The following is a 21,243-nucleotide window of genomic DNA, read 5'->3' on the forward strand; positions in this document are numbered from 1 at the left end:
GCTGCAGCCGAATTGCCTTAAATGCCTATCCATCATGGACTGTTAATTAATTTCACCTGGAGAGACTTTGAGTAGCATCTGACTATTCGACTCTGGGACACCTTACCGATCCAGACTGTGACAATGAATTATTTTATTATTCCTAAGAAACTGTTGCAATTTAAAACAAACTTTTGAAACAGGTTAACTGTTGGTTTTTGAATGTATGTGTGTGTGCATGAGGGTTGGAAGAAAAAAAGTTATAAAATATCTTCATGTATATAGATTTATCCCATTATTTAAGATTTAGTTTACTAATAAATCGTTAATTTTGTTTTTTTAAAGAAACCTGGCTTGGTGTGCTTTATTCTGGGGGATAAATAGTTTCTTCTTCTTTGGCCTCCTTGTCTCGGGAGACAATGGGTAAGCGCCTGGAGGTGGTCAGTGGTTTGTGGAGCAGCGCCTGGAGTGGCTATAAAGGCCAATACTAGAGTGACAGACTCTTCCACAGGTGCTGCAGAAAAAATTGGTTGTCGGGTCTGTTACACAGTTGGCTCTCCCCTTGCACTTCTGTCTTTTTTCCTGTCAACTGCGAAGTCTCTTCGACTCGCCACACTTTAGCCCCGCCAGCTCTGGCGATCGCTGGCAACTGACTCCCACGACTTGTGATCAATGTTACAGGACTTCATGTCACGTTTGCAGACGTCTTTGAAGCGGAGACATGGACAGCCGGTAGGTCTGATACCAGTGGTGAGCTCGCTGTACAATGTGTCCTTGGGGATCCTGCCATCTTCCTTGCGGCTCACATGGCCAAGCTATCTCAAGCGCCGCTGACTCAGTAGTGTGTATAAGCTGGGGATGTTGGCCGCCTCGAGGACTTCTGTGTTGGGATTGCGGTCCTGCCACCTGATGCCAAGGATTCTCCGGAGGCAGAGAAGATGGAATGAATTGAGACGTCGCTCTTGGCTGACATACGTTGTCCAGGCCTCGCTGCCGTAGAGCAAGGTACTGAGGACAGTTTAATTTGGCTAATTTCTGGCAGGTGGGAAACATTACCAATGTGATGTGACCTGTGGAGTAGTGGGACTGAACTAAGTGCATTATTTCTGCCTTGGTCGTAACAACAGTCAAACACTCACTGAATTCTCAAGTATATCCACTTAAAAAAAAAAACAAACCTGTTGTCAAATAAGGAGAGGGAAAAGACGGGAGCCCTTGAACCCCTCCTCACCTGGTTGTAAAATAGTTTTTAGTGCCATTACCTTTTCAGATACTGTTCTTTTGATTATGCTAATTGTGAGTTCCACTTCTTTATTCATAATTAATGTCCCTAGAATGTCAGGCATATTATCCTCTTCTACTGCAAAGACTGACCCAAAGTAATTGGCCTGGATTTTGTGGTGGTAATGTCAGTGAATGTCAATGTGTTCGCCATTGTTACTTGACTGAATTTGCAAGAACTTCTGGAGTTTGCATGTGCAGAATAAGATGGAAATCCAGAAGTTGCTATCAGTGATTCTACTGTTCTCCAAAAGGTGTGCTGTTGAGTCCTCCTACCTGCAGCATTTAATGCTTAACAGCATTAAACTTCATAATTACTGCTAAACATTCTCATTGGCTTTGAAAAGCTAATTTTATATTAATGGGATGTCAATTTTCTCTATGATTCAAAAATGCAATTTTTAAAAACTTTTTAAAGCTTGTTTGGATTAACATGGAAGCCAAAATATCATTTATTTCACTTTGAAATATTTAAATTAAAACTGAAGGGATTCGGTGGTTTTTACTTCCTGGTTTGTTCTGAGAATACATCAATGTGAACCTGCTTAACCTGCTTGCTGACATCACTGCTGCTGGACACCGGAGATCTCCTTGATTTGGCGCCAGATTTAAATGGCCATTGGAAAAGGGGAAAACCACACCACAGAGATTGCGAGATCTTTGTGGGCAGCTTGCTTCGAGGTCAGCAGCGGGCACTGTCGCTTTGCCACTGATTGCAAAATCCAGCCCATTATTCAACAAGTCTGCCATTTCCTTATTTTCCCCTGCTGCTTTTAAAGGGTTCACATTCTCCTTGACAACACTTTTTCTTCCAAAATAATTGTTAAAGCATTTCTTGTGTTTATATTGATGTCCCTCACAAGTTTCTTTCTGCATTCCTTTTTGCAGTCCTTGCAGTCTTTTTTTTTTTGTCTTCCTTTACTGTTCTTGTATATCTCCCAGTTCCCAGATTTAAGCTATTCTTGGCACTTTTATATGCTGTTTGCTTCAATTTTTGTTATTTCTTACCCCATTTGTCGATTGTGGTTGTTTTATTTGGTAAGTAGAGCTCTTTCCCTTTGCGGAAAGCCTCCCATTGTTCATCTGTAGATTTGCCCAATAACAGTTTGGCTGTTGTCAGTCTCTATCTCATCCCATTAAAGTTAGCCATATCCCAGTCTAGAATCTTTGTAACTGTGTTAAGTTTCTCCTTTTCAGACCTAATATTGAATTCAATCATATGATTACTTTTAGATAAATATTCCCTTAATGTCAGATTATTAACTAAATCTGGGTCATTATTAAATCTACTAAAACTATCTTGAATGCACTCCAAGAAATTCACTACATTTCTGACTTGAGCTACTCTGGTTTTCCTAATGTATAAGAAAATGAATGTCTTCTATTAAAACAGCTTTGCTTTTTCTGCAGGGCTCTCTAATCTCTGAATTATTGCATTCTAGCATTTCATTGCTGCTATCAGGGCTGTAAATAACTCCCATTACAGTTTTAAGTCCTCTCTTATTTCTCAGTTGAGTCTCTGCTGATTCTTTCCTTAACTAATATCCACTCTTACCGATCTTGTAATAACTTTTATCAAGACGACTACCCTTCTCCAATTTCTCTCTCCTTTCTAAAGACTTAATAATATGGAATATTTAATTCCCAATAATGCAAAATGGATATACAAGGATGATGCCTGAATCATGACCAGAAAAGACTGAACAGGCTGGGTCTCTCCTCTTGTAAAGAGAAGGCCCAAGGGGTGATCTAATAGTGCTATTCAAAATTATGAAAGGTTTCGATAGAGTACATGCAGAGAATATTGCCACTTGTGGGGAACAGCAAAAACTAGGAACCATAGTCATTTAGGGCACAGAGGAAGGTCATTCGGCCCATCGATTCCATATCAGCTCTCCACAGAGCAATCCAGTCAGTCCTCCCACCCCCCACCCGATCCCTGAAGCCCTTCAGTGGCCATCCAGTTTCTTTTTGAAATCTGTCTCTGCTTCCACCCCGTATGGGCAGCGAGTTTCAGGTCATTACTCCCCACTGTATTTTTAAAAAAAAAGTTCTTCCTCACATTCCCCCTGCATCTCTTGCCCAAAACCTTGTACCATCAGTTAATGGGAACAGTTTTTCATTGTCTAACTTGGCTAAGCCTGTCATAATCTTGTACTTGTCTATTAAATCTGTCCTCAATCTCCTTTGCTCCAGGGAGAACAAACCCAGCTTTTCCAACCTAACCTTGTAACTAAAATCCCCAGTCCTTAGAACTATTCTGGTAAATATCCTCTACACCCTGTCAAGGACCCTCACATCCTTCCTAAAGTGTGGTGACCAGAACTGGATGCATTACTCTAGTTGGGACCTAACCAGAGCTTTATAAAGGTTCAGATCCCATATGCTTTGCGAGCTACTTTTGATGATTTCTACTCTCTCAATATGTCCTGCTACCTTCAAAGAGTGATGCATATGCACTCCAGGTCCCACTGTTTCTGCACACTCTTTAGAACTGTGCCATTAAGTATATATTGCCTCCCCCTATTCCTTCCACCAAAATACATCACCTCACACTTGTCAGTATTAAATTCCATCCGGCACCCCTCTGCCCATTCTGCTAGCCTATCTGTGTCCTATTGCAGGTGGTTCGTATCATCCTCACTGTTTGCACACCTCAAAGTTTGGTGTCATCAGCAAATTTTAAGATTCTACTCTGCATTCCAAGATCCAAGTCATTTATGTATTGCAAAAAAAGCAGTGGTCCTAGCACTGACCCTTGGGGAACACCACTGACTACCATCCTCCAGTCTGAAAAACAACCATTTACTACAACTCGTTGTTTTCTTTCCTGATGCAAAATGCATCACCTCACGCTTGACCCACCTCATTCCCCAGAAACATTACTATAAGATAGTTATTAAAGCTATTAATAGAAGATGGTTGTTAATATAAGATAGTAGTAACCAAACAACCAAATGGGGAATTCAGGAGAAATTTCTTTCACCAGAAAGTGGTGAGAATGTGGAACTCTCTACCATAGAGAGTAGTTCAGGCGAATAGCATAGATGCATTTTAAGAGGAAGCATATGATGGAAAAGGGAAGAGAGGGTTATACTGATAGTTAGATGAAGAAAGATGGGAGGAGGCTCAGAGGGGCGGAGGTAGTACAGAAGGGAGGGCATTAGATTTCTGGGACATTGGGACCGGTTCTTGCAGGGATGGGACCTGTATGGGCCAGACAGGTTGCACCAGTACAGAGCCGGGACAAATATCCTTGTGAGGCAGTTAGCTAGTGCTGTTGGGAGGATTTAAACTAACTTGGCAGAGAGATGGGAACCAGGAGGTAACATTAGATATCAAAGAAAACAAGGTGCACAAAGAATTGGGGGAGACAGATCACACTCGAGTAAGAAATCGCAAGTATTAGGTGGGGTCAGAGCAAGAGGAAGCGTAGTAAGGCCTAAGTTGGGTTTACTGTGCATGAATGTGCACACATGGAGTGTAGTAAATAAGGTTGGTGAGCTGCAGGCACAGATAGTCACATGGAAATATGGTGATGTGGCGATAATGGCGACCTGACTCAAAAAAAAAGACAGACTTGGTACTAAATCTTCCTCGATACAAGATGTTAAGGAAAGATAGGGAAGAAAGGAGAGGTGGCAGTATCGATTAAGGCAAATATTACAGTGCTGGAGAGAGTGAAAGGCCGAGTAGAGTTGAGGACAGAATCTATTTGGTTAGAGCTAAGAAACAATAGAGGTACCACTACATTGCTGGATGTATTCTGTAGACCACCAACTAGTGGGAAAGATATAGAGGAGCAAATTTGCAAGGAAATTAGAGGGGTGCAAAAACTATAGAGTAGTTATAATGGGGGACTTTAATTATCCTAATATAGACTGGGGTAGTAATCATGTAATGGGCGGAGAGGGGAAGAGTTTCTGAAGTGCGCTGAAAAGAATATTTTAGAACATGCCACTACCAAACGCATCTTCCCCTCCCTTCCCCTGTCAGCATTCCGAAGGGATTATTCCCTCCGCAACACCCTGGTCCACTCCTCCATTACCCCCACCACCTCATCCCCGTCCCATGACACCTTCCCCTGCAATTGCAGGAGGTGTAATACCTGCCCGTTTACCTCCTCTCTCCTCACTATCCCAGGCCCCAAACACTCCTTTCAGGTGAAGCAGCGATTTACTTGTACTTCTTTCAATGTAGTATACTGTATTCGCTGCTCACAATGTGGTCTCCTCTACATTGGGGAGACAAAACGCAGACTGGGTGACTGCTTTGCGGAACACCTCCGCTCAGTCCGCAAGCAGGACCCTGAGCTTCTGGTTGCTTGCCATTTCAACACTCATTCCCCCCCCCCCCCCCCCCCCCCCCCACTGCTCTCATGCTCACATCTCTTAACGCAAGCTTGAGGAACAGCTCATTTATCGTTTAGGCACGCTACAGCCTGTCAGACTGAACATTGAGTTCAATCATTTCAGAGCATGACAGGCCCCCCATTTTACTTTTATTTTTAGTTTTACAACTTTTTTTTTCATGTTTATTTCATTTCATCTTAGTTTGTTCAGTTTGCTTACCTACTTTTTTTATCAAGTTTGTACTTGCTGCTGTTCAACCTTCAGTCCGTTAACACCCTATTTGTACTAATGCTCTGTCTTTCAACACACCATTAACATATTGTTTGCCTTTGCTCCATGACCTTTTGGTCAGCTACGTGGCCTTGTCCAATCTACACCTTCTCCTTTGTTATCTCTTGCCCCACCCCCGCCTCACTTGCTTATAACCTTTGACTTTTCTAATATTTGCTAGTTCCGAAGAAGGGTCACTGACCCGAAATGTTAACTCTGCTTCTCTCTCCACAGATGCTGCCAGACCTGCTGAGTGGTTCCAGCATTTCTTGTTTTTATTTTAGAACATGTTTCTGGTCCAATGAGGTAGGTCAATTGGATCAAGTGTCAGGGGAATATTTAGTGGACAGTGATAGTATCATAAGGTTTAAGTTAGCAATGGAAAAGGACAAGGAGCAATCCACAGTAAAAATAAAAATAATTATTGGGGGAGGGCCAGTTTTAGCGGGTTGAGAACAGATCAAGCCCAGGTAAATTGAAATCAAAGATTGACAGGCAAAATTAATTGAACAATGAGCTGCCTTTACAAAGGAGATAGTTCAAGTATAGTCAAGTACATTCCCATGAGGGGGAAGGGTGTACAAACAAAGCTGTAGCTCCCTGAATGCCAAAAGAGATAGAGAGTGAGGGGAAGTAGAAAAAGGGGATGTATAACAGATGTCAGGTTGATAATACAAGTGAGAACCAGACTGAATATAGAAAGTTCAGCTGGGAAGTGAGAAAAGTAATGAGCAGCACAGAGTCTGAGAAGAGACTGGCAACCAAAATAAAAGGGAATCCAAAAGTCTTCTGTAGGCATATAAATAGTAAAAGGGTGGTAAAAGGAGGAGTAGGGCCAATTAGGGACCAGAAAGGGGATTTATGTATGGAGATAGAGGGCAGGGCTGAAATACTAAATGAGTACTTTGCATCTGTCTTTGCCAAGAAAGGTGATGCTGCCAAAGTTGAAGTGAAAGAGGAGGTAGTTGAGATACTGAATGGGTTAACAATTGACGATTAGGCTGGTTGTACTTAAAGTTGATGGCCCGGATCTTGTGAAATCGATAGCGGCGAACGCTGAGATGTTTGTGCTATTGAGGGCTGCAACAGCAACACAACTTCCAGCATTGCATTGGTGTAGAAAACTGGAAGTTGCAGTTCACCTCAGTGGGCTGCGGCAGAGCACATGCTGTTGGTTCCACTGGCTTGGTTTCAGGCACTTGGGCTGATTGCCCAGAAGTTACACTCGTTTTTACGCAGATTTTTTTAGGGCTGATACTAGCAGGCGCAGAGCCTGGTTACGTTTAAGCAGTTATGCTCTAGAATGAGTAAATAGAGTTGGCAGGATTCGAACAAGCTTTTGAGATTGCTGACCATTTCAATTATTATTGCTCAAATCTTATTCTTTTATTACAAATCAGCATGTTGCATTTCTGTTGGAGAAAATGTGATTGATTTATCAAGTAACTGAACAAAATTAATGCTGTCAATGATTTCACAGTCAAAAATTAATTTTGAGGTAGTACTGTTCCATAGCACTTCACAATTGCTCTCATTGGAGTGGATATAATGCATTGATAAGCCCATGTTTCTTTTTCTGCCATGGGGAACATTAACTGTAATTATTTCTTATTACAATACCCAGTGATTGTGTTGTGACCTTTGGAAGGTAACATGAACTGCAGTGAGGACTTGTAATTTAATTGACTTCTTTCATTCCAACTGTTGGTGTATATCAGAGAGGAATTTATCTCTATTTTAATCACTTACACAAACTCACAACTTACAAATACATAGTACATCCCTTTAAACACATCATATAAAGCCAGCAAGAGTCTTAAAACACTCCCGCACTTCTGCCTCCACACCCCGCTGTTAGCCCGGTCTCTGCTCCCCACCCTCAAAGTTTCTCTGGCTCTGCTCCATTCCCCTGCAGTTTTGCTGTCTTCCTTTTCATCAAGCGCTGTTTCCAAATTGGCGGGACTAAGGAGTTGAGTGGTGGGGGATGTGGGGGGCGTGGGGGGGTTTGGTGAGCACTGCTGAATGTGTTGGCAGGGGCGAAAAGAGGTGGGGGAGAGGAGCTGGTTGGCATTAATATCCAAGGGACAGATTCTGGCACATTTTTAAAACTGTTAGAAAAGTGTTAAATGTATTTTAAAGTTTATAGCTGTTGTAAAAAAAAAAAATGTCCCAATTGTTTTAAAGTCACTTTAAAAAAAAAACTTGCCCGCCATCGAGCTGAACACTGACCTCAAGGGCATGTCTTCAGCTTGTGATGTCAAAAGGGGACATGGCTTTTCCAGCAATGCACTGCACTGAAAGCTCATTCTTGTCCCGATGGTGATGATAGAGGTGCTCAAAATCACGAGGAGACTGGACTGAGTAGATGGGGAGAAACTATTCCCATTGGCGGAAGGGTCGAGAACCAGAGTCCACTGATTTTAAGGTGGATGGCAAAAGAATCAGAGGTGATGAAAAACCTTTTTAGGCAGCGAGTGGTTGGGATCTGGAATCCACTGCCTGAGTGAGGTGGAGATGGATTTAACTTAGCATGTATCTTAATAGTCATTTCCTGCTGTAACTACTTTAGTTATTTTAATATTCCCTTGACATAGAGAGCGAGAGAAACAGACAAGTGAAGAAAGGCCAAGAGAGAAAAAGAACATTTATTTCAAATGAAGGAGTGGAAATAGTGATCCCAACGACTCTAAATTGGCATGAAATGAATGGAGTTCAATGTTTTTAATGAAAATTATAACTAAAGATCTAACTAATCATTGTCAATCCATTCATTGGATATTGCCAATAAATCTAGCCTTCTCTTTCAAAAGCACTAGAAGTGAAACAGTATGTTGTGCAAACTGGACACATATCCCCAAGTGGATCTTGAAGCTAACATAAGTCTGTATGGAGATGCATGGTCAAGTATCTCTTGGCTTGAATGAATCAATTGTCAAGGAGTAGCACTATTATTGTTAAAAGCATATGTACCATAGCAATGCTATGAGACATTGGCTAGTAATCACTAAAATGTATCCAGACCTTTAATACTGTGTAGGTTTTGTTTGACTAGCCCATGATTCCCTCTAGAGGTTTTGTTTCATGCATCTTCTTACGACCAGGTGAGAAAGAGGTCTAAAGTTCCCTTTCAGTCTTCACCTGGTCTTACTGTAACGGGGTTTAATTTTTAAAAACACTATGTTTTTAGCTCCCTCTTGGTGAATTCTTGTTCACCGCTTTCCAGTTATAAGGCAAAGAAACCAGCACAAACAGGTTTTCTTTGGTTTAAAGAAGAAAAGTTGAAATTTATTAAACTTAAACTCTTTAATTCGGTTGATGCCTAAGGATACACGACGTGCCCAAGCTAGCATGCATACGCAATACACGCATGCAAATCGAGACAGAAAAGAGCAGACGAAAAATGAAGTGGAAAAGTTTGAGTCAATATCTGAGGACATTTTGTTGTGGTTCTTCGAGCTCATTGTAGAGTCCTTGATTGTAGGTAGTTCTTGCTTTTCGTTGGGGCCCAGTATTCTTCTTAAACCTTGTTCGCTGTAGAAGACTTTTCTTTCTTGGGGTTCAAGTGTCTTCATTGGATTCAGAGGCTTGTGAGAAAGAGATGGGAACAGACAAGAGAGATCTTCAGTCCAGGAGCAAACAGACACTCTGTTCAAATTGTTTGTACAATTCAGAAAAACCCAGGTTGCCAAGCAGGTTAGTCATGTGACTTACTGATCTGACCATGTCTTGGATTGTAACACCTGAGCAGTCTCTGGAATGCTCCTTTTACACACAGTCCCTGGTGATCAAGGTCCATTGTGGGTTGAATGTGTCAGGGAATGGTCCTTTGTCCTTCCAGTCACTGTCTGTTAATATGCAAATATATTTTCCAGCCATGGCTGATCTGTTTAACAAGTCCTTTCTTCACTCCAGTAACAGTTTAAAATCAATGTTCATGACAAAATTAATGTGCCTCATTCTTGGCAGGTGGGGGCCTAGCATGACCATATACTTTCCCTGGGTTAGTAACTGTACTTACTGTAAAATTGTAGCAGGACAAATGCTATCAAATTATAAGTTCTCACTAGGAATGTGCCATAAATTGATGCCAGAATATCTCTCATAATATTTGGTCACAATTATCTATTTCTGAAGATGGAATTTGAGCTTTCAGTATTAGTCCTTTATTATTCTAATAGAAAAAGAACTCATTGTTGTGCCAGTTGTTTTGCATGTTGTGCGAGTATCTTATCTGTTTCAGTCTGCGTTGCAACATTTGTTCATTTAACAGTTTTCTGCACCCTCCTAATAAGGATGAGGCTCATCTGCAGAAAACTCTCATCCATGCCTTCCTCCAGACTCGACTATTCCTGTGCTCCACTGGCTGATCTCCCATCCATCACCCTCTATAAACTTTAGCCCATTCAAAACTCTCTCTGATTCCTATCCCACACATCTACCAACTCTACCCACTGACCTTCGTTGACTCCTGGTCCCCTGGTGCATCCATTTTAAAATCCTTGTCCTTGTATTAAATCCTCAAATGCTTCCTGCCTTTAAACCCTGACCCCACCTCCCAAACTCTCCGTTCCTCCAATTGGCTATATTTAAAAAAAATTCATCACCCCACCCTTGATGGCTATGCTTCAGCTTTCCTATGTTGTATGCTCTAGAATTCCCTGCTTAAGTGTGTCTTGCTCCCTCTCCTTTTTAGGACCATTTTTAAAACCCATCTCTTGATCAAGTGGTCACACCACCTAATAGCTCTTTGTTTAGCTTGACATCCATTTATTTCCGATTATTCCACTTCACATGTGCTGTAAAACTGCAAGTTGGTATATAATTGTGTTTTTTATTCCTTTTTTGGCCCTTTCTCCTTTTAATAGTATGATTGGTTCAGTGGGAGGGGGAAGGGGGTGGGGGACGCCAAAACAGGAAAGCAGGAATAAGATGGAAAAGGGAACAGAACAAATAGTAGCTGCATTCTTTCAAACTGCATTCAGACTGTTCTTCACTCAAAGGGTTGTGAATCTTTGCAATTGTCTACCCTAGAGAACTGTGGATGCTCCGTTGTTGGGTATATTCAAGACAGCAGTTGATGACTTTTTGGCTACTAAGGGAATTAAGGGATATGGGGATAGTGCCGGAAGGTGGAGTTGAGGTACAAGATCAGAAGATCTTATTGAATGTGAAGCAGGCTCAAAGGGCCTATTTCTTATGTTCTTCATGACTTTTATTTGTGGTGGGGGGCAGGGCGGGAGAATGATTGCCTGTATGATTCAGCTGTTTACTGTCTGAACCAACTGATCTAACAGTATGAACTTTTGAACTTCAAAACTTACTTGCCATTTTCTTCTACGTCTGTGCCATTTTGTTGGGTGCAACTTTTAACTAATTTTCTCTTTGGCTGAGAAGCTAACCTTTTAGAGCTCTGATTTTTCCTTTTTGTGGCAATTTCCTTTGTAAACCGTGGCGTGGAGTTAACTCCCCCTTGGCCCCTCTATTCCCTTCACCCACTTGATCCTGGCTGTCACGTGGGACTAAGTCCTCTTAATTCAGGCTCAGGCTGGGTGTTTGGGATATCGGGTTACAGGAGAGCCACCCTCCACCTCATCCACCGGCTACGGTTAATGGCTTAGTACAAAGAGGAGGAAACTCGGTCCTTTCTTTAACTAACAATTTACTTTATTCACGTTGTTATACAATGTAAGAAAAAGGCTTATACACTTGGTTAGACAAAAGCATGCAACTCAAACTGGGTTATACAGTTAATAACTAACAAAGCTAGCTAGAATTGATGAGCACACCCACTAGGTTCCTCTGACCTTTCCCTGACCTAGTCACAGAAAACAAAGGATAATACCCGAAAAAGGGTAGAGCTGACGCTGGCCAGGCGTTCCGTTCTCTCTCTCTTACGTCGTCGCCGCGTTGCTCACGCAGGGTCTTCCGCTTCCACGATGGTTGGTCTCTGGAGTTTCTCGCTGGCTCTATGCTCGAGATTCTCTATTCTTATTCTCCTTCTTATCTCTCCAAAACTGAGCTGTCTCTTTCCGGTTGGTTTAAGCCTGCTCATCTCGTTCGTATCTTCTCCTAATTGGCCCAGGCCCAAAGACCCCGGTATCACACCGTGTCCAAATAAGGCTTTTTTCCTGTGATCTCTCCTTTGTCGTCACATAAATTAATTAGTTCAAACTGGTTTTTATCAGCACAGGTCAGTGTCTGAGCTCCAGGTTACGATAGTTCACAAACAATCCAGCAGTTTGTAACAGATTCTGTACTTCTTGCAGCCCCGGCCAACACCTTTTTTTCAATTAAGCATTTGTCCATTCCTTTCCCTGTTCTGTAATCTTCAATTCCTTGCTGGGCTCCAGTTCCATGGTTACCGCATCTAAGGGATAATTCTTCAAATTGTCTGCCTAGGTGTGGATCACCTGACTGTGGAGGCTTGAAGCCCAAGCCCAGTTAGTGCTGCCCTGCATAACAAGCACATGTGCAAACACTCAGCACAATTATCTGAAAAGTCAACCATCAGGAGTGGGGAAACGTGGCTCATTTCTCCTTCTGACAAGGAGTGCTGATATCAGTGCAACAGTATGGCCACACATTATCTGTTGTCCAGATAAGTACAGACTGGGATTGAACTTTAGACTTTCCTGGTCTGTATGGCTCAGTTACTTGTGTTACCATGGAGCCATCATGATAGCTGGAGTGTGCTTTTAAGCCAAAGATCTTGACATAGCAATGATTAGGTCAACCTTTTGACCTATTTTTCTATATTAAAAGGAGGCAGGTGTTGATCAAGTACCCTCAGTCAAAAGAGGGTTAATATAGTAATGTAAGTAAACTGAAATGTGTAAATTATTCATGGCTTACCTTTTCAGCTATTAGTAAATATGTACTGTAATTCTGTTTCTGGACAGTTATTTGAAATGGTGGTACAGAAAAACTCGAATAGAGAAGAAGGCACCTTTTATTGACTCGTTCAATTCCATTCCATTGCGTCAGATTTATGGTAAGTGCAAATGAGTAAATATTTCAATTTTGCTGTTGAATAAATTGGAAGATTTTTTCAGACTATTCTCAGACTTTCCAATCTGCCTTTTTTCCATTTGAAAAGTAATGATATTTTATTGTACAGTAAATGCCAATGACAGAATACGTTGCTTGCCCATAGCATAACTGGGGCATATGCAGGGAATGTCGACAGAAATATGTATTTTTTTATTCATTCGTGGGATGTGGGCATCGTTGGCTAGGCCAGAATTTATTGCCCATCCCGAATTGCCCTTGAGAAGATGGTGGTGAGCTGCCTTCTTGAACTGCTGCAGTCCATGTGGGTGTTGGTACACCAACAGTGCTGTTAGGAAGGGAGTTCCACGATCGTGATCCAACAACAGTGAGGGAACGGCGATATAGTTCCAAGTCAGGATGGTGTGTGGCTTGGAGGGGAACTTTCAGGTGGTGGTGTTTCCATGCATCTGCTGCCCTTATCCTAGGTGGTAGAGGTTGAGGGTTTGGAAGGTGCTAGTGAAGGAGCCTTGGTGCGTTGCTGCAGTGCACCTTGTAGATGGTACGTACTGCTGCCACTGTGCGGTGGTGGAGGGAGTAAATATTGAGGGTGGTGGCTGTGGTGCCAATCCAGTGGGCTGCTTTGACTTGGAGGGAGTCGAGCTTCTTGAATGTTGTTGGAGCTGTACCCATCCAGATTAGTGGAGAGTATTGCATCGCACATCTTACTTATGCCTTGTAGATGGTGGACAGGCATTGGGGACACAGGAGGTGAGTTACTCGCTGTAGAATTCCTAGCCTCTGACCGGCTTTTGTAGCCACAGTATTTATGTGGCTGGTCCAATTCAGTTTCTGGTCAATGGTGACCCCTAGGATGTTGATAGTGGGGGATTCAGCGATGTTAATGCCATTGAATGTCAAGCGGAAGATGGGTTAGGTTCTTTCTCTCATTTGAAATGGTCATTGTCTGGCACTTGTGGGTGTGAATGTTATTTGCCACTTCTCAGTCCACACCTGGATGTTGTCCCCGGCTTGATGGTAATGTTAGAGTGGGGGATGTGCCGGGCCATGATTGTGGTTGAGTACAATTTTGCTACTGCCGATGGCCCACAGCGCCTCATGGATGCCCAGTTTTGGGTGACTAGATCTGTTCGAAATCTATCCTATTTAGCACTGAGGTAGTGCCGCACAAAACAATGGTGGGTACCCTTCAATGTGAAGACAGGACTATTGTCCCCACAAGGACTGTGGGGTGGTCACTCCTATCAATACTGTCGTGGACAGATGCATCTGCGACAGGTAGATGGGTGAGAACGGGGTCAAGTAGGTTTTTCCCTCTTGGTTTGCTCACCACCTGCTGCACACCCAGTCTAGCAGCTCTGTCCTTTAGGATTCAGCCAGCTTGGTTAGTAGTGGTGCTATTGAGCCATGCTTAGTGATGGACACTGAAGCTCCCCACCCACAGCACATTTTGTCCCCTTGCTACCCTCAGTGCTCCTTCCAATTGGTGTTCAATATGGAGAAGCACTGATTCATCAGCCAAGGGGTGGAGTGGGGGGTGGTGGTGGGCAGTATGTGGTAATCAGCAGGAGGTTTCCTTGCCCATGACTGATGCCATGAGACTTCGTGGGCTCTGAGTCAAGGTTGAGGACTCACAGGGCAACTCCCTCCTGACTGTATACCACCAGGGATGGTGATGGTGGTGTCTGGGACATTGTCTGTAAGGTATGATTCCGTGAGTATTACTACGTCAGGCTGTTTCTTGACTAGTGTGTGGGACTGCTCTCCAATTTTGGCACTAGCCCCCAGATCGTAGTCAGGAGGACTTTACAGGGTTGACGGGGCTGGGTTTGCCCTTGTCGTTTCCAGTGCTTAGGTCGATGCTGGGTGGTCCGTCTGGTTTCATTCCTTTTCTTAGACTTTGTAGTGGATTTATACAACTGAGTGGCTTGCCAGGCCATTTCAGAGGGCATTTAAGAGTCAACCACATTGCTTTGGGTCTGGAGTCACATGTAAACCAGACCAGCCAAGGGCAGCAAATTTCCTTCCGTAAAGTACATCAGTGAACCAGATGGGTTTTTACAACAATCAACAATGGTTTCATGGTCACCACTAGACTAGCTTTTAATTCCAGATTTATTAATTGAATTCAAATTTCACCATGCCACTGGGTGGGATTCGAGCCCATGTCCCCAGAATATAAGCCTGGGACTCTGGGTTACTAGTCTAGTGATATTACGACAAGGCCACTGCCTCCCCTTCAAAAGTATCACACCTTTAGCACTGGTCTTAACTAAGTAACTAGGTTACCAAATGAATATGAATTTTGTAATGCTTAAAGAATAGTATGAATTTTGATAAAATCTGAGTTCAAAACGTATACTGAATCACAACAACAGATTTATAGTAGGAATTGTTGAAATATCAACCTGATGTTTTCTTTTCAGGGGCTCCACTAGGTGGGTTTGGAGGAGGTACCATTACAAGGGGATGGCGAGGAGAGTTCTGCAGGTGGCAACTAAACCCAGGAATGTACACTTATGACACTGTGATTGAGAATCAGGTATGTGTTGTATGAGGTGATAATGAAATTAAGGATGCTGTGAAACTTAGAGGTATTGCCATTGGCTGTGTTTGTAAAATTGAGCCATTGCAAAGAATTAATTTTCCCCTGTTACAATATTTTTTGGAATATATTTTCATTTAAACAATGAATGCTATGTAAGAACAACAAAATGAACTTTTAGGTTTTTTTTAGTAGTTATAATCCAATTGGACTTGTCTTGCTTGTAAACCTAAAATGGAGTCAGTTGTTAACTGTGGCTGAGAGCTGAGTGTCATTTGATCTGTAAGAAAGATTATCACTTTAAATAGTGATAAATGTAGCTATTCTGGAGCTTGCAGCTGTTTATGTGGGCTATCAGCAGGTGTCTCATCCCCTGGGTCATAGTCACGGAGGTGTTAAGCCTGTTAAGATTCCAGGCAATGCTTGTTTACTTCATTAGCATGTTGTGGAGCATGTCTCATAAGATTTTTCCAAGAGTAAAATATAGTTTTAAGAGCCTGTGCACTCGTGGGAAAAAAATATTGTTGTTTTGGTCACAACTGATTCTCGAAGGAGAATTGGCGTTATAGGCTTGAAGTTTTTGCTGTTAAGAAGCTGAGAGATTTTGAGTTTGTGGAGCATTCCAAGAAATGTACATCCTATGTAGGAGGACATTGATTAAAGGATTGGTTAAAGGACAGAAGACAGTAGGAATAAATGGGTCATTTTCAGGTTAGCATGCTGTTATAAATAGGGTGCAGCAAAGGTCACTGCTGGGGCCTCAGCTATTTACGATGTCATGCTAGGCTCCCACCTGCCAAGAATGAGGCACATTAATTTTGTCATGAACATTGATTTTTAAACTGTTACTGGAGTGAAGAAAGGACTTGTTAAACAGATCAGCCATGGCTGGAAAATACGTTTGCATATTAGCAGACAGTGCTTGGAAGGACAAAGGACCATTCCCTGATGCACTTAACCCACAATGGACCTTGATCAGCAGGTATTCTGTATAAGAGGAGCATTTCAGAGACTGCTCAGGTGATACAATCCAAGATGTGGTCAGACCAGCTAGTCGCATGACTAACCTGCTTGGCAACCTGGGTCTTTCTGAATGGTACAAACTGTTTGAACAGAGAGTGTCTGTTTGCTCCTGGTCTGAGAAGATTTCTCCTGTCTGCTCCCATCTCTTTTTCACAAGCCTCTGAATCCACTGAAGACACATGAACCCCAAGAGAGAAAAGTCTCCTATAGCGAACAAGGTTTAAGAATAATACTGGGCCCCAACGAAAAGCAAGAACTACCTACAATCAAGAACTCTACAGTGAGCTCGAAGAACCGTAACATAAACTCTTCAGATATTGACTCAAATCTTTCCACTTTATTTTTCTTATATTTTCTGTCTCTCTTTGCATGTGTGTATCGCGTATGCATGCTAGCCTGGGTGCGTCGTGTATCTGTAGGTGGTAACCGAATTAGTATTTAAGTTTAATAAATTTCAATCTTTCTTCTTGAAACTAAAGAAAACCTGTTTGTGCTGGTTTCTTTGCCTTATAATTGGAAAGCGGTGAACAAGAATTCACCAAGGGGGAGCTAAAAACAGTATTTTTAAAATAAAATCCTGTTATGGTAAGACCAGGTGAAGGCTGAGAGGGACCCCTAGACACCTTTCTCACCTGGTCGTAACAACAATCTAAAAGGTGTGGATAAAGGCACTAAGTGTAATGTATGTAGGTTTGCTGATGATGCAAAGGTAGGTAGAAAAGTAAGCTGTGAGGGGGACACAGAGTCTGCAAGGGGATGAAAATAGGTTAATTGAATGGAGGAGTAGAAAACTTTTTTTAAATGTTAGCAACTTTTGAAACAAAAGCAAAATACTGTGGAAATTGTACTACATTGCTGGGTGTTAAAACTGTTAACATATTGATTTCCTCTGACTGCTACAAAGCAATTTTTGAACTTCAAACATCAAAATATTCATTGCAATCCTGAGATTATTTTGTGATTCTCAATTTTCTATTAACTGCAATTCTGTGTATGGATGTATATTTTTAATTAGACTGCATGTTTATAAGGCCTGCAGGCGCTGAACGAGCTTGTTAGAACTGCTGGTGCTGAGAAGCAGGAAGAAAACCCAAGTTAACCTACTTTTTCACAAGATAAAGCACTGTATTACTGGCCCTTTTGTCAACCTTTGGCTGTACTGATACCATTCTGAGCTGGGACGCCAAGATTTTGTTTCTATCACAATCTTCTGCCCTGTGCTTTCTCACAGCAACATATCATAGGAACATAGGAAGATAGGAACAGGAGTAGGCCATTCAGCCTTTCGAGCCTGTCCCGCCATTCAATGAGATCATGGCTGATCCGCGGCCTAACTCCATATACCTGCCTTTGGCCCATATCCCTTAATATCTTTGCTTAACAAAAATCTATCTATCTCAGATTTAAAATTAACAACTCAAATAACATTCAGATCTCTCAACTTTTCTGGAGGAATTGGGTCTGGTGGCATCTTATCTCTGGAAAGGCTGGGCTGAATGGAGTTTTCTTCTGTGCTTGATGGTAAGTGTTGTCTATAGAATAATAGCTACCTTGTTGTAAGGGAAAATTGGAGCCACAAACAAGCAGCTGACTGTGTGACAGCATTTGAAGCAAGGTTTAAAATCGTCAAGCTAATGTCAATAAATAATTTTTGACAGGGTGTACCAATATGATGTATGGTGACTCTTATCTGGATTTCTGTTGTGTTCTCAGTTTACTGTCTGCTTAAGAAAGAATGGACAGACTGTTTATCAGCAAGTGCTTTCTGTTGAGAGGCCTCACAAGCTCCAGAGTTGGAACTGGGGATACTGTGGAGAGTATGCTTTTTACCATGCCCTTTATCCACGCGCCTGGACAGTTTACAACCTTCCTGGACAAAATGTAATTCTGACATGTCGGCAGATATCTCCAATTATTCCTCACAACTATATGGTTAGTACTATTATGTTGTCAGTAAGAGATTAACAGTTAGCATGATGTGAATTCTCATGTTTTTGAAAGATCTGAAAACCTTGATTTGTTTTTTTGAAAGAAAAAATTGAGTATAAGCTGTCATTTGTTGAATAAATGTTTTTTACATTTTAAAAAATTTGGATTCAAGTTTTTAAGTTCTAACCTTAGCCTTCTGCACTGAGTTGCATGTATGGCAGGTTTTGTTTTAAATGGGCAAGACATTTAAAACTAGTTGTATGATTTGCTGGGAATGTACCTTATTGTCCTTGCTAAACACTTATCTGCCTATTACAGTGCAGAATACTGATGGTCTCTTCCAGTGACTCAGCCATAGAGCTCTAACTTTATTTGTCAAGTGTACTTTTCACTGTCATCCATTTATGTACTGGTATAATCAGGTACTTGTTAAAGTTGAGACAAGCAAATGGTGGTAGTTTGGCTTTTTGTGGTACACATTACTGATAAATGGTGTACTTTATCAATCAGCTATTTAAGAATGAGAAAAAGTCACTTTAACCCATAGAAGCTTATCACTGTAATACCAGAGCATTCTCTGTGCATTGTTTTAAAAGACACTGGTACCTTTGTCTACTTACCTGGCACATTATTCCAGATGTTTATTGCCCTTTTAGTAAAGAAGTGTCTTCTAATATGTGCTTTGACATTGTGTTTCACTAGTTTAAGATTATTCTTTTGATTTTACTTTGCTGCTTTACTTGGAAGTTATATTCATTGTTTACTTTTTCCACATAACATATATGATAGCCTTGCTGAGGTGCGCCCTTGACCGTGTAAGATAAGATAGTGGGGGTTTATGCCCCCTTCTAAGGCAGGAACAGACTTAGCAGGAAAGCTTTGTTGTCAATTGACTTTATTGAGATAAATTAAGGACAAGTTTTTTTAAGTTTTCAGATAAACTATAGTCACAAAATCAGGCAATGATTAACAGCCTAACAGATTTTACTACCCGTATTAGGAACTGGAGCACCGACTAGTGTCTCTTGCAGTTTTGGTCTTCAAGCTCTCTCCTCTTGTCTTGGTTGTCTGAAAATTCTCTCAGCCGTACGGGGACAAAGACAAGGCTTCTTTTATCCAGCCTGCTTTCCAATTAAACCCTCCCTTTTCCGATCCTCTTTCGCCTCGTGTTAAAGGACTCCTTTCTTAACCAATCAAGGATCATTTTGTGGTTGTTGGTAACGCTTTTAATTTGTCTAAGTCATACCCCTTTATGTTGACTACTTTATCTTCATGCTTTTACGTTCTATCGTCCCTTATCTCATTGAGACAAATCTATATCAGGTTCTTACGAAGCTGCTTTCACTGACTGTGCCAAAGTCTCACCCTTTTGCTGCAAGTAAGCATTTTAAAACTTGAGCAAATCTCCCAGAACCCCTCTACCATGACATCTTGTCCATACTGTATCCTATTTCCCAAGTTTTCCCACTTAACATATTACAAAGAAGGGTTCTAATAAAACTAAATGTTAGTTAATAAGTCAGTAGTTTTTTCAATTTTTCCAATTAGTATGCTGGTGAGTAAGCTAATAATCTTGCAACCACTACCGTTAAACTGTGGAGCTTGAAATTCTCTTAAGCCTTCCATAGAAGTTTGCAACACATGAGGTGGTTCATTATTCCTATGTGTTTGACCGTCTATGCTAGAGCAATCCAAAAGTAATCCCATTGTCCTGCTTTCACCCATAACTCTATATTTTCCTTTGCTTCAGATATTTATCCAATTTTCCTTAAAAGATGCAAGAGTTTCTGTCTCAACCACTTCCTATGGTAAAACATTCCACACTCCAACAATCCTCTATATTAAAGAAACGTCTTCCAAGCTCTCAAGAATAGAACAATGTGAGGTTAGTGCCACAAAGGTGGACTGCAAGGGAAAGTGCTGGAGGGGAAGGATGCCTGAAACCACAAGCCAAGGATAATTCATCGCACTCTCAGTCTGACATTGAATTTAACCAGTGTAGGCTTCGTGCCGTGTGGCAGTGTCAGACTGAAGGTAGAGGTGGGTCCATTACATATGTAAGAACATAAGAAATAGGAGCAGGAGTAGACCATTTGATCCCTTGAACCTGCTGCACCATTCAGTAAGATCATGGTTGATCTGATCATGGTCTTAACTCCACTTTCCTCTCTGCTCCCCATAACCCTTTGCTCCCTCGTAGATCAAAAATCTAACTCCGCCTTGAATATATTCAATGACCCAGCCTCCACTGCTCTCTGGGGAAGAGAATTCCAAAGACTAACGCCCCTCAGAGAAGAAATTCCTCCTCAACTCTGTCTTAATTGGGACACCGCTTAATTTGAAACTGTGTCTCCTAGTTCTAGATTCCCCCACAAGGAAAACATCCTCTCAGCATCTACCCTGTGAAGCCCCCACAGAATCTCTTGTGTTTCAATAAGTTCACCTCACATTCTTCTAGATGCCAATGAGTATAGGCTCAACCTTTCCTTACAAGGAACAGCAGCTCTGACGAAAAGTGACCGACCTGAAATGTTATCTCTGTTTCTCTCTCCACAGATGCTGCTAGACCAGATGAGTGTTTCCAGCACTTTGTTTTTATTTTAGATTTCAAGTATTTTGCTTTTATATTGCCTTCCTAATTACTTGCTGTACCTGCATGCTAACTTTTTGTGATTCATGTACGAGGACGTCCAAATCCCTCTGTACCGCAGCATTCTGTACTCTCTCTATTTAAATAATCTGTTTTTCTATTCTTCCCTGCAAAGTTTTCCCACTTTATACTCCATCTGCCAAAGTTTGGTCCACTCACATAACCTATCTATATCCCTTTGCAGACTCTTTGTATCCTTCTCACAC

At 41.7% G+C, this 21,243-nt stretch overlaps 1 protein-coding gene across 2 annotated transcripts in view; it reads left to right on the forward strand.

The window, feature by feature from the left end:
* gba2 (glucosidase, beta (bile acid) 2) overlaps positions 1-21,243 on the forward strand; it is a 79,582-nt gene that overhangs the window by 7,249 nt on the left and 51,090 nt on the right. The window contains exons 2-5 of one of the 2 annotated variants that reach the window (XM_068032349.1): positions 6,117-6,188; positions 12,782-12,873; positions 15,317-15,432; positions 18,172-18,390. In XM_068032349.1, coding sequence (XP_067888450.1) covers positions 6,184-6,188; positions 12,782-12,873; positions 15,317-15,432; positions 18,172-18,390 — 432 coding nt within the window. In that variant the 5' untranslated portion in view covers positions 6,117-6,183. The remainder of the gene's footprint in view (positions 1-6,116; positions 6,189-12,781; positions 12,874-15,316; positions 15,433-18,171; positions 18,391-21,243) is intronic. The other variant, XM_068032343.1, reaches the window with a different exon arrangement.

Source organism: Heterodontus francisci, chromosome 1, assembly GCF_036365525.1.
Source record: "Heterodontus francisci isolate sHetFra1 chromosome 1, sHetFra1.hap1, whole genome shotgun sequence".
Taxonomy (NCBI): domain Eukaryota; kingdom Metazoa; phylum Chordata; class Chondrichthyes; order Heterodontiformes; family Heterodontidae; genus Heterodontus; species Heterodontus francisci.